The sequence below is a fragment of the Prionailurus bengalensis genome, chromosome C1 (genome assembly GCF_016509475.1).
Source record: "Prionailurus bengalensis isolate Pbe53 chromosome C1, Fcat_Pben_1.1_paternal_pri, whole genome shotgun sequence".
NCBI lineage: Eukaryota > Metazoa > Chordata > Mammalia > Carnivora > Felidae > Prionailurus > Prionailurus bengalensis.
In genome coordinates this window covers 155,849,460-155,864,207 of record NC_057345.1, presented here as the reverse complement: position 1 = coordinate 155,864,207, position 14,748 = coordinate 155,849,460, and the positions used below count along the sequence as shown (strand labels likewise).

Below are 14,748 nucleotides of genomic sequence, written 5' to 3'. Positions count from 1 at the left end.
GATAGACAGATAGATAGATAGAGATGACGGATAAAATGAGCTTGCCTGATTGAAATACAATTACTTAAGTTTCTTTAGCTTATGTTTATAATTAGAACATAAGCCTGTATTCTCCCGCACATTCTCTGATGACGTAAACTTATTTTGCATGTCACTTTAGACAAGAAATAGTCTTTTGCCCCTGAAACGAATGTGAGACTCAGGTGTAAAGTATAAAGAGTTCATATCAGAAGGACACATATTGCAACATAAATGGGAAATATTTTCATCTTATTATCATGGTCATGCTACATCTCTGCTAAGAAACATAAACTATCAACAAAATGTAGGGGAGGGCGACAAATGAGCCCAATTACATAGTAAAATTGGGCTATGTGATGACCAATTACAGTTTCTGCTTTATGAAAAATATAAGCCTTCACTTTTTATTTCTTCAACCTTTTAATGGCAAAAAAATCAACTGGAGGAAGCATAAGAAATGAAACAAAAGAAATATGTAACTTCAAGTTGGGGTGGCACCATCCCCATCCCCAGGATATAACATCAGATGTTTCCTGAACAAGTCAAATTAATTCATAAGAATTATGCTTTTACCTCTTTCTTCTGGCTATAATATTGACGGAGAGTATAACTTTCCCCTGATTCATTAAAAGATCTTTGAGAGGGAAAAAAAAAAAACCAAACAGCAATAGCTACGATTCCTCTGCCCTCCTAGTCCAACAGAATGTCATATGTATACATATAAAATCAGGGAAAATATGTTTATGATCAGAAAAATAGCTCATAGAGTATACTAGTTTTAGAAAGCTAAAATATATCACTTTTCTTTATAGGCATTTGAAGACATATATATTGATCAGCGAAAGACAATTAAGACGATGTTGGAATATGCTGACAAGGTTTTCACTTATATTTTCATTCTGGAAATGCTTCTAAAATGGGTGGCATATGGCTATCAAACATATTTCACGAATGCCTGGTGTTGGCTGGACTTCTTAATTGTTGATGTAGGTATCCTCCACATCTTTGTCTCACTTCCATGGTAGTTTGTCTAATCCGTATACTGATTCTAAAACAGTCAATCTCTGACCACTGTGCTGAGTTGACAGCATATGCTACTTAATAGACAGTAAACTAATTCACCGAATCATAGTGTTGTAGTTTTTAGAAGAAATAGGCTAGTTTAGTATTGGTTCAGCCTTGGGGGGGTGGGGGGGTGGTGGTGGTGGTAAGGAATTATGGTGGTTTTTGGGTATGTTGTTTAAATTCCTTATATTGTGAGTCAGATAGACTTGCATTTGAGTTCCAGCCCCATGGCTGATGGGTTGTGTGCCACTGAGTAAATTACTTGGCTCCTGACTCTAAAATGGTGATATTAGTACATACAGTAATAAAGGCACTCAATAAACACTGATGATGGTGAGAGCTACCATCACTTTTTAAAAAATTCTCTTTGATCTACGCAAAGTTTTTAAAGGGTAGATTGTATAGATGATACTCTGTTAGAGGCAGTAAAGTGTACAGACTGTAGGGAAAAGCTCTACTTCATGCAGCAACAGGAGTTTCCGTGGGATGTAGACTCAACTTGCAACAGGCCTGTAATGTACCAAACAGCCCTTCACAGAATTTACATGCCAAATCATTAATAATACTTCATCTACCCTAAAACATGTGGCTGCCTCTGGAGATTTATTAAGCAAGATGTTTCATGCTATCAGTTTGACATAATTTCAGCTTTAGAAAAGTGTGTCCAAAATATCGCAGACTTTGTAGGCAACAGTTTTATCCCCAAAAGATAATAAATGGCAATAATAGATAATAGATAATAAAAGATAATAAAGCAGGACTATGCAGGTTTGCTGTGGAAAGTATTTCTAGAGCTAAAAGTCACTCATAGGTTATATCTCTTTACTTCTGAACAAAGGCAAAGCCAGAGCTATTTAAAAAGCTTAATAATGTTACTGTGAAATGAATAAATTAAGAAAAACCTCAAAAGAATAATTGCTTCATCATTACAAAAGAAAATATTTCTAACATTGAGGTTTCAAGCATTAGAAGTTATATCATATTTCAACTCCCCAGATTTTTCACACTATATCTTAAATATAAATATAATTTTACCTTTTTGAAACTTCCTGAGCTTTGCTTTTCTCTATTATGATTATTGCATGTCTGAAATTTTAGTGAAAGACTGATGATTATATTTATTACTGTAATTTGAGTTTTTTAATTGTCAGATTATAAGCACTTTATTTTTATTTATTTTTTATTGTAGTTGACATGCAATGTTACATCAGTTTCAGGTATACAACATGGTAGTTTCAATAGCCTGAAATATATTTTAAAAAAATTCTATAGAGAATTTTGTCATCTTGCAATAAAAATATTTTTATTTTTCAATATTCTATTTTAATTATTCATTAGGATCAGTATAACCCTCTTTAAAAAACATTAAAAAAATGATAGCACATTTTGGACACAGTGTCCAATTTTTTGAACCTGTCCTATACTAGGCACTTTCAAACCAAAGAAATTGTAACTCTGTTTGGATATGGAGTTTTGATAAAGTCTTTATTTAGAGAATTAGACACCTAACATTTTTATTTGTTAGTACTTGCGTATTTCATACAAATTATGTAAATTCATTGATTTATTTATTTGGTAAAGATTTATTGTGGCCATTTTCAGCCAGGTAACCATGGCAGAAGCTATAAGTTAGCATAGAAAATTTTGAGGAATTTCATGATGGAATCACATGTGAAGTTATATTGTTTACATAAGGATAAACTTTAGGGAATTGAAAACAGAAGGTTTTAGCAAGACAAAAAAAAATCACTTTCAAAAATCAACTGTGAAATCAATGTGCCAAGTTATTGCTTTCTGAGAGTATCAGTTTTAATTAGTTGAACATACAATGCAGGATTAAGATTTCACGCTTTTTCTGATACAATAGCAGTTTCTGTATTTTATTACTAACCATGCAAAACCCCAAATTCAGCAACAACTTAATAAAATAAAGGATGGATATGGGATGCCTGGGTGGCTCAGTCAGTTAAGTGTCCAAATCTTGATTTTGGCTCAGGTCATGATCTCACGGTTCATGAGATTGAGCCCCATGACAGGCTCCGCACTGACAACATGGAGCCTGCTTGGGATTCTCTCTCTCCCTCTCTCTCCCTCTCTGTCTCTGTCTCTCTCTGCTCCTCCCCTGATTTCTCTCTCTCAAAATAAATAAATATTTTTTTTTTAATTTTTTTTTTTTCAACGTTTATTTATTTTTGGGACAGAGAGAGACAGAGCATGAACGGGGGAGGGGCAGAGAGAGAGGGAGACACAGAGTCGGAAACAGGCTCCAGGCTCCGAGCCATCAGCCCAGAGCCCGACGCGGGGCTCGAACTCACAGACCGCGAGATCGTGACCTGGCTGAAGTCGGACGCTCAACCGACTGCGCCACCCAGGCGCCCTAAATTTTTAAAATAAAATAAAATAAAGGATAACCAATGACATTTTCTTATACCTCAATTTCTTCCTTTTTTAGAATTAATTTTTATCATTTTTCTAATTGCTCAACCAATTTATTAGTAATAAATTTAGTTGAATGTATTCAACTTATTTATTAGTTGAGCAATTAATAAATTACATGACATTTAAGGTTTTTTATTCAGCTAGATTTAATTAACATACTGAAAGCTACTTTCTTTGCATCAAACTGAAAATACTTCCTTAAAATTTTAAAAGGTGCAATGATTTATCTTCTTTTAAAAAATTTTTTTAATGTTTATTTATTTTTGAGAGACGGGGGGGGAGAGAGAGAGAGAGAGAGAGAGAGAGAGTGGGGGAGGGGCAGAGAGAGAGAGAAAGACACAGAATCTGAAGAGGCTCCAGGCTCTGAGCTGTCAGCACAGAGCCCGATGCGGGGCTTGAACTCGCAAGCCGTGAGATCATGACCTGGGCCAAAGTCGGACACTTAACCGACTGAGCCACCCAGGGACCCCCAATGATTTATCTTCTAAATAAAAATCATATTTATTATATTACATAGTAAATACTAATTGAATGATGATTTAATTTATTTATTTACTTACACAGGTTTCATTGGTCAGTTTAACAGCAAATGCCTTGGGTTATTCAGAACTTGGTGCCATCAAATCTCTCAGGACACTAAGAGCTCTGAGACCTCTAAGAGCCTTATCACGATTTGAAGGGATGAGGGTAAGGAAAAATGAAGGAACCTGAAGTACTACATGTAGTCAAAATTAAATTAAACTACATTAAATCAAATTTTATAAAAGGAAAACCCATGCATGCAAAAGGAATGGCAAATCCTTGCAAAAGTGCTACTTTATCATTTAATCTGTTGCATATTTACTTCTGGGTGATATGCAAGAGAATTTAGGCCTCCCTTGAAATGATACAATATCATTTATCTGCTGTGCTTATTAAAATGACTTTATTTCCTAATCCATTTTGGGAGTTTCCTTACAAACCTGTATACAAAAAAAGCAGCTGAACTATTAAAGTTCTAGGTGTAATGATATGATAATAATCAACTGAAGTGAATTCTACATTACGTGCTTTTCATTTGTGATGAACTAAATTGTACTTAACAAGTTTTATTGAAAATAATTGAATCACACATGTGCCTATGTATGAATAAAGGAAAAAAATTTTTAAATGTCAATTTTGTCTGTATAATGCCAAAGTTTGCATTATTTGAATATAGTCAAGGGTAGATACTAAATATTGGCTGAATTTTAAACTTTTAAAAAAAGTTATGTTTAATATGGCCTCAATTTATAAATGCATTAATAGTTTTAATTTATATAAATAGTAATAGTAGCTTAAAGATTATATGTAAATCCACACAATTTTTCAAAACTAAAACATTTATAACATAATGGACAGAAAATATCATTTTGATTCATTACTATAGATGATTCATAAATTAAGCATAACTCAAATTTCACTTGAGTCACACAAAATGTTATACTACTCCTTTTAAAGAAGGAGTTCAATTCAACCATTCCCAATGATTCATAACAGGTTAAAAATGTTGCCATTATTGACATACTATTTTCCATACCTTTTTAAAATTCATGAAGCATTGATGTATAAGATGCATAACATTAAAAAAATAGTTCTTTTTTAAAAAAATCAAATATTCTTTTACCAAAACAAAGCTACTGAATTAAGTGTGATTCAAAAAAACAAACAAACAAACAAACAAAACAAAAAACATTGCTTTTTTTTTCTGCCTAAGGTTTAGTTGTTTATGGAAACTAAGCTTTACTGAAGACTTCCATCTACATTTTCTAGGTTTGTTGATGGCCTTCTGTGTTCTTTTAAAATAGAATTTATTGTAAATGTCACCTTTTAAGAACGTGAGACTTGTCTTTAATTTCCCTAACATATATAAAAAAGTTTTTTTTCCTCATTAGAAACAATTTAACACAATATAATGCAGTCTTATTTTATTTCTCACAGAGATCTTCACATATTTACTAAAATGTAAAAGGAAATTCTCCCCAGGGTATGTAAACATTAAGTTTATTTTCCACTTAAAATGTCAGTTTCTTTTGTTTCAGACTGGCAGGTTCAGTTCTTGAGAAAAGTATTATTTTTATACATTCTAATTGAAATCATATTGCCTGAATCAAAGTAATATCTTTTGAAAGTCTTCTGAAATCTGAACAATGATAAGTATTTGAAGCTGTTATAAACATTCCAAATTTAACCTTTTTAAAATGTATTAAATCCATGATCAAATGGCCAGATGTTCCCATGTTGAACACTTTATTTCCATTAGCAATGTTGGTCCTGTGGGTCTATGTTTGATATTTACAGAAATAACCTTATCTCTAATTATTGATCAATAATGCTTTTTATATTATAAGGAAAGGTTGACTTTTGCAACTGAGAATTTTAAAAACATAAACTTCTTATTGATGCTGATAGGAGATGAACTCAGCATTTAAATTATAGGATTTATGAATGTAATTCCTTGCCTCGTAATGACAGAATATAGACAACCCTAAAATGGCTGATCATTTCAACACGTGTTTGGCATTGTAGAGACAAAATAACCCGATTATTAATTCTATTTTTGTGCTTCTGGTGCTTGGATTTTTTTACTTTGTAAAAATGTAAATATGGATAATGGTGAAGATAGAGATAATAATGATGATTATATTTGGGAAGTGATATTTCCCAGTGTGAATACATTCAGAAACTCTCATTTTATTCTTTTCCTTAGCAGCATAAAACCACAATAGCTGTGTCAGAGTATAAATCAAGCACTCATTTTATTTCTGTTGATTTGTCACTTTTTCAAGCATGTGCTTTTATGCAACATTACCAAACAAAGCATGTTGTATAGTGCTTGATAAGAAGTTAGAAAGGAATAAATTATCATCACGTTGCACTTTATGTTTTGCATGCTTTATGCACATTTCTGGCTGACAGCTTTTAAACATTTATTGTATTTCAAATTTCCAGTCCAAATTTTTCAACTTGTAAAATTGAACTGAGTGAATTGATGTCATGAATATCTAGAGTAAAATAAAATTTGTACTTAAATTTGTAATAATTTTAATTTCCTAATCTAAGAAATCTTAGATACCTTCTTTTTCAAAAGAACTCAAGTCTTGATTAATAGGGAAACAGACAGAGACCATATCATATACAAAAAGTAACACCAAATGTTCTGTCATATCAGATTTCTAACTAATAACAAACTATATATTTCTATTTTATATAGGATAATCTTGCTCCAACTTGGATGGGGTGGAGCGCTGGTTCCTCCCCTCAGCCCTTTATTATGGGTACTGTATTACCCCTTTTGCTACCTTTCATCCTTTCACTGTGACTTTGTGTAGTGGGATGAGGGAGGGATTGGGAACGGTACTCTCTCACCACAATAGGGAAAAGTACACTATATTCGAATCCCCTATTTTCAATTGCCTTAAGTTTTCTTTTGAGAAAAATACCTTTGTGAATTTACCCTGTGTGGATTTGAACACTAACGTTTCATATCTTTACTAAATTTCACTGAATATGATTTAGTTATGTGTATATGGAGTTATTCATTTATGGGGAGATTATCTGATTGGTGAGGGTGGGGGACCTGGTTTAGAATGAATGCGTGGAAATTTTAACTTGTCAATTGATGGTGTTGTTTGAGACATAAAACCCTTGCCATTTTTTACATTGATTCTGGGTCCTGAAAACTGCCATCCAGATGCCAGCAGGCAATTCCCTGCCTTGTTGATATGTATGAGCGGATGCTAGGGTTCAATACTCCAGCTTTCATAAGACTGGTGTTGATTGTGTGACCATTTCCGTTTTTATTAAATGAAAGTTTAGGAAAGTTATTTTCAAAATGTAATGAGGCAAAATATATTAAGAGTTGAGTAAGCACATGTGATTTGTGTTATAAATGGAAAAAAAAAGTTAATATAAAAAAATCCACTTATTCGAACTATACAGACTACAATACCCACCTAGAAACAAAACAGAAATGTCTTATCACGTGTATTAAATAGAATTTAATGTATAAACCCAGTTCTTAGAGTAAGTCACTCCCAAATAACTTTTTAGGATCTTAGAAGATAACATGATGAAAACATAAATAAAAATAAATCTATAGTTTGTTTATTCTTAAAGTTTAAAAATAATGTACAAGAAGAAGAGTTTCTATTTTGAGAGAGATCAAGTTGAAGTTTTTGTTTAGATAATTGAAGTATCACATCTCTCAAAGACAATTATCTTAATTAAACCCCACAACACAAATGTAGTCATTAGCTTTTTAAAAGATTCCATTACTCTTCTTTATACTTAAAGATGTGATTTTACCTCGCCTGCTTTTGATTTTTATTCATGTAGTTTTTGTATTTAGACTAGAGAAGCATTAGAATCCATGAGTAGTATTATTTGAAGCTCAGAGATAATTTGTTCAGACAAGACATTTCTACATGTATCAAAATTCCTAACATGAATTTGCATACTTAATTGTCAATCCTTCATTTTGTGTTGATTTAATAAAAATGCAGATAATGAACTAGATATGGAAAGAGTCTTTATAAGATTGGATTGTGCTAAAATAGAGAAATTCTATTGATGTCTTACAAAGCATTTGTGAGAAGAAGCAACCTCTAGTATTAAGATAGTTCCTTCCTTAGACATCTTCTTTTCTGCATCCTGACATCTCTATCTGTTCTTCCCAATTTATTCAGGCCATCTTTTCCCAGTACCTTCACCTCATGGGAACCAATTGCTGCAGATCCCTAGAGCCTGAAAAGAATTAATACACCTCCTTCTGTGCTGAACCAAGGAATGGCTTAGGGGTCCTGGGAAAAGGCAATCCTTTCTCTGAACTTTATTGCTTAATTTAATGAAATTTTAGATATGATGGACCTTTGTACAGTAAATTGCCCAATACTGTGCCAAATGTTATCCAATATTTAATGTTTTTATCTTCATAAAAATAAACCTTTCCTCTGGACCAAACGTATGCCAACATTGCAGACCATATCCTGAAAGACACTGCTTCAGAGTCCTTGCTTGCTCTTTCGTGTGATCATGAATTACATGGAGTTCATTTAACGCAAAACAAATCCCCTGTTGCAAAGTAAACCTCTCAGACTTATTGGCTAACCTACAACTTTTTGTTGTGTCAGGTTCTTTAGTCTCATCTCATAACCAAAACTAACATTAAAGAGTATGTTTTCCTCAATAAATGCTAAGTTAATCTTTACTCCTCTCATTCATTCAATCAACCTTTTTTTTCCCTATACCCAAAGCACTCTGTTTCCTATATTCAAAGCATTCAAGGCCTTGGAGAAGTATAATATATTTTTGCATCTTAAATTAGAAAAAGGAAAGCCTCTCATCTATCAAGATCACAGGAATGCAAGTAACTCTAATCCAGAGCAATCTGAAACCAGATAAATGGGAGCAACTCCAAGGTGAATCAGTGAGGTAGAATGGAAAGAGAAAACACTAGGTGCCACTTCTAGTCTACTTTCTGATCGTAATCTTTTAGCCTCATTTTCTCATTGCCAACAGAAAACACCATACTAAATTATTTCTATGGTCCTGGCCAGCACTGGAATTCTGATTCTTAAATTCAAAAGAGGAAATGTTGATCTTTATTTTGGAGGCTAATGTGGAGGGTGAACTGGGGCTCCGTGAAAGAAGTGCTACATGAACCACACCTTGTGGAAGAAAGAATGTTCCAGAAAGGGGGATACTTAGCAAGGGATTCCAAAGGCATCTCAGGTGTCTGGTATTGTATTAGTTGGGTTGGGATGAAGGGTAGGCGGCTAGGGAAGTTTAAACTGGAAATGTAGATTGTGGAGTAATTTGAATACCAAGGTAAGGAAAATATTTGATCATCAGTGGGAATCCATTAAATAATTTTCAAGTGAGACTCAGGGATAATGAATTCATCTTACGTGGATCAAAGGAAGGAGAAAGTTAGAAGACTTTGACAAGAGTGCCAGTATGACTTAATGGAGGCCAGAGCTAGGATGGATGGTGAAAAGAAGTAACAGAGATGAGAAAAGTTTTAAAGGAAGAAGTGTGAGACCTGCAGACTGACATGAAAAGAAATTCAGGAAGGAAGTAGAGGTCACCAGTATTCTGCCATGCTCTAAATTGGCTATTGTAGGTAAAAATGTGCATTTAAGTGTGCACTCTATGAATATACAATAAAAATAAGGGTGTTTTTTTTTTAATCTGGATGGTAGGCAAAATATTCAGAAAAGGAGGGAAATAAGTAACTTGCTTTCAGCTATTAAATTTTGAATACAAGAGAAATCTAAGTGTATCCACATATTTAAAATGAAGTATAAAAGAAGGATTTATTCAATCAACTGTATTACTGCAGACAGGCAAATGAGATATGGTAAGGTGCCATGTTTCAGTTTGGTAGGCTGCATAGGCTGTATCACCTGGATCTGCCTGGATAATTCAACCAACTTAAATGTTTATGCTCATTTCCTTACCTTTGCCAATAGTGGTTTTACGGTTTCCTTCGGCCCACTTATCACACTGTTTTGGAACCCCAGACGGCCTAGAGTTCTTTGCAAACTTTAAACACGGCTCAGAAGCATAAGGAATTGGCTCGTGTATTTGTTTTTTCAGACAGGCAATCAAAAAACATTGTTCTAAAAATACACTGGCATCAAATGGCAGATGGAAGATATTTTGATGCCTGTTGTTTACATTGGATCAGATTGACAGTAATAATAGAAGTCCATAGGCAGAATTAACTTAGCTATCAGTCGTTCAAGTCTGAGGCATCTTCTGTCACTTGTGAGCATTTTGGGGCCTGTCTTTATCTTCCCTCTTAGTGACTCATAATATAGCTCCAATGGGCACTGTGGAGGAGGGAGCGAGGACAGCCATCCCTACAGTGTTGCCAAATACGAAAACTCAGATCTTTTAATCTGTGATCCAAAAATTAAAATAAGAGGGAAAAAAACATGCTCCCATAGAAAAAAAGTAGGTCATTATTTAGCTCAGAATTGTATGCTAATCACTTCACAGTTGGGCACTATGTATGGCACCCCTCCTTTTCTTATTTTCCTAAGAAACCAATTTCTATTATGTTTCATTTAAAATAAGTTTATTGAATTAAACTCAGTAAATGAAACAACTGACATGACTGGAGCTTGAAATAAACGATGTGATGATCTAATGAAATACATAATGCTAAATTGTCTTGCTTCTTATGCAAAAATTATTATTAGTCATAGCAATGCATGAATAATTAAGGACAAAACTATATTAGGCATTTAATAATATTTTTATATTTATACATCTGAATTTTTAATTTTTTTAAATATATTGGTCAAATTGACTTGTGTCCAAATATTTTAATTTCATTATTTAATATATAACCTTTTTTAAAATTAGTTTATCGTCTGTATTAGGATTTCCTGCCTCTCTTTTTTCTAATTAACAACAAATATTCTCAATTCATCTGGCAGCAAATTCCTCTGATTTTGCCTTTCCTTCAACCTTTTGGTACTTCCCCCTCTCTTTGTTAAACTTTCTTTTTCTTTGTTATATTATCTATATTTGTTTCCCTAAATGTATTGCTTAAGAAAGAATGGATTTCATTTTAAGATTTTTTTACTTTGCTTTTAAGTGTCATAGAATAGTCTCAATACTAAAAAAAAAATTTTTTAAAGAAATACTAAAGATTACTAGGAGAATGTCTTTTAATTTTTAACCAACAAGAATTCTGACTTTTCTTTTTTTCCATTTGTGTATTAGGTGGTTGTGAATGCCCTTTTAGGAGCAATTCCATCCATCATGAATGTGCTTCTGGTTTGTCTTATATTCTGGCTAATTTTCAGCATCATGGGCGTAAATTTGTTTGCTGGCAAATTCTACCACTGTATTAACACCACAACTGGTGACATGTTTGAGATCTCCGAAGTGAATAATCATTCTGATTGCCTAAAACTAATAGAAAGAAATGAGACTGCCCGATGGAAAAATGTGAAAGTAAACTTTGATAATGTAGGATTTGGGTATCTCTCTTTGCTTCAAGTTGTAAGTGAACACTCTTTTCTCTGAAATTTGTTTATTGTTTGGAATAATAAAGTGATAACATACATCTAAGTTACTAAGAAGAGACTTTAGCTATTAAGAAGGAAGTTTATAACACACTTTTTTTTTTCTAATTTTGATTTGTTAGCACAAGTGTGTTAGCCCAGGTGGGTGGCAACTTCAGCCCATGCAAGCAGTGCAGACATAGTTGATAGAGGCCAGGCAATTCAGTTCTTTCCAAAGGTTTTTTTCTCTTCCCACCTATTTTGCTCTCTTCCCATATGAACAAGTTGATGAATAAATCAATACGTTTGCTTTATTTTTTTCTATTGCAATTAGAAAGCATTTTCCACTGATGGATCACCCTCCCCAAACATACATACTTAACACACCTGACTGGATTATAAGTAATTGGTGGCAATTAACTGCTACTGAGTTGTATGATTTGGCTTGAAGACCAGGGAATGATATTGAGGTTTTAGGGTTGGATCCTCACAGTGAAATACAAATAATACAGGGTAGTGCCTGAACCCAGAAATGAAATATAAGCAGCTGTGGCCTCACTTCAAATGACATTTCAGAACAATTACTTAAGTCTACTATACATAATAATAGTATCCTTATTGTACTTACTACTTTAAATGCGTAAGTATCTGAATATTAATGTTTTTTACTACCGGGTCCCCTAAGCCTGATTTGCACAAAAGAAAAAACGTTTGCAATTTACAAAAACACAAAAGATGGTGGCCCTATAAACATCTGCATTTGATGCTGCTTTTGGCAGCAGCTGCATCATGACAAAGCAGTGGATAAAAACAGAATCCAGATTGTTTAAAAAACATAGTAAGATACTGCTCTATTTTGGCCACTGCAAACTCAGCCTAAGGAATAAAAACAGACTATAAAAGTTCTTTCATTGTTTCTCTACAGAGGCTTTAGCACAGAAATCTATTTCTCTTCACCAGGATCATGTTTTCAATTGCTCAACCAAGAGACTAACCAAGCAAACAAACCTGCGTGGGTCAAAAACCCTTTTACCTCTCTTTCAGAGGTGTCTGTACTATGATTCCTTTATAAGTTCTTCCCACCTTCGTGTTGGAAATTCTTATTTCTCTTCTGGATGTTTCTGACTTACTCTGAGTGTTTATGCAATTAAAATAGGGATTTAAAAAAATCTGGAAGTATGATTTCTTTAAATATTGTAGTGGACACATGGTGACATTTTCTTGAGAATTTATCCTAACCCTTAATTAATAACCACACTTGTAAATATCACCAAAATGTATCACTTCCTCCATAAAATTGAGAAAAGAAAAAAATTTTTGAAGCAGGTCCTTGAAATGATAAATAATTCTGAAAATGTAGGGTAAAGATCTTGCACGCAGCCATTAGATAAATTCTGCCACTAAAGAAACTCTAAAGTACTACTTTATAGTTGGCTTTGTACAGAATCACCTCTGTTGATGAGTAACTCGTTGAAATGGTTCTATGAATCACTTTTTCTGTGCCTGTACCTAGTGGGTAATGGACTTGTTCCGTCATTGACCTCAGCCACTGACATTCAGTATTTCCCCCTCTGATAGATAGCTTCTATTTTGTAGCTAAGAATCATTACTTTCTTTCCATTGCCATCACACAAACCCTTCCTTGGCTTTCTTCCCATGACATCCACCATTTCACAAGTGTTAGTGTTATGAAAACGAAGATGTGTTGGGATACAGATGCTGAAAGCTTTCTAGACTTGTTCAGTAGCTAAAAACAATCCTCTCAGACTCTCAGGGCTTAAAATTTATGTCCCAGGACAAATAACAAGTTACTATAAGCTACTAGACTTGGGATGCATCTTGAATCTGAGAATGCCAAGTATCTACTGTATTATTTTCTACTTTTACCCATATTAACTCACTTTCATTAAAACTCCAGGGAAAAAGGTAGAATATAGGATGACTTCTGGGTGCTATTCTTCAAAATTCTTAAAAGAATAGTTGCAACTCTGACTTTATACATGTCCGTATGATCCTCAGAGTGTTATGATCAAGAGAAATGTTAAACTTTCACTTTCATCACCTTGCAGTAGATCTAAATGTAATGATTGATTTGTAGATCTAAATTGTAATTGTTTTGCTGTTACAGATATCTCCAAGTGTGTTGGCATTTGTAAAGCTTTCTAAAAGTATTCCACCAAATTTCCATAACACTTTAAATTTGCATTATTCCATTAACTCTAAGGAGTAGAGAAGTATTTGTGAGTTAGTTATCACGCAGGAGGATATATCAAATAACAATTTTTGTTTGTTGTGTGTTTTAGAAATGAAAAGCCTTACTAAGATATTGTATTGGTCCAAAATCTATGTAAAACTTGTTTTGAACTGTCTTTCACATTGTTCCTTTTAAAAAATACATAAGTAAGAATATTTATTAAACATTAGGTCTGAATTATTCCAAAGTAAAGCATGCATGTCCTTTTTAATAGGCCACATTTAAGGGATGGATGGATATAATGTATGCAGCAGTTGATTCCAGAAATGTAAGTATTCCTTATCTCCTGCCTTTTTGTAACATTGGTTAGGTTCTAAAATCAATTCAACAGGGCATAGCAGCAAAATGGAATGATTCTATGATGATTGTTTTAAAAAAGGAAAAATTGGCTCAAATTAATATTCAAATATAGCAGTGTTTATCAGAAAGATCTTACTAAAATAAATGAAAACAAATTATTTTGAAAGGTAAATGAATACATTCATATGTTTAATAACTGACAAATATCCCTGTATTAAATATTTTTCTATTTTGCTTTCTTTTTATCTACTAATTATATAATCAGCATATGGGAGCAAATGTGAAAAAATATATGATCAGTATCGGTAGTTGAAACGTATAGTTACTCTTCATTAAGTAGTAGACAGTGTGAAAAGTCATGAATGTTGTCCAGGCAGCCTTAGATTTCTATAACAATCCCTTTTACATTCATTCTTGTGTATGATTTCGGTATCTATAAATTTACTGGAGCCTTTACCAATGATGTTATCACTTCTATGGTTAACATTTCCTTTAAGTTTATATCACCAAAGTAAAGACCTACTTTATTTGGTTTCTCCTACAATAGTCTCTTTCAGGCTTTAAGAAGAGAACTTAAATCCATGCTTATTCCAACTCTGCTCTTCAAAACTTTGTAAAATTTAGTCTGGT

General features: G+C 33.3%; 1 protein-coding gene across 5 annotated transcripts in view; it reads left to right on the top strand.

The window, feature by feature from the left end:
- LOC122481407 (sodium channel protein type 1 subunit alpha) overlaps positions 1-14,748 on the top strand; it is a 150,571-nt gene that overhangs the window by 125,552 nt on the left and 10,271 nt on the right. For all 5 annotated transcript variants that reach the window (XM_043576942.1, XM_043576945.1, XM_043576941.1 and 2 more), the window contains exons 20-23: positions 834-1,007; positions 4,090-4,212; positions 11,281-11,562; positions 14,033-14,086. In XM_043576942.1, coding sequence (XP_043432877.1) covers positions 834-1,007; positions 4,090-4,212; positions 11,281-11,562; positions 14,033-14,086 — 633 coding nt within the window. The remainder of the gene's footprint in view (positions 1-833; positions 1,008-4,089; positions 4,213-11,280; positions 11,563-14,032; positions 14,087-14,748) is intronic.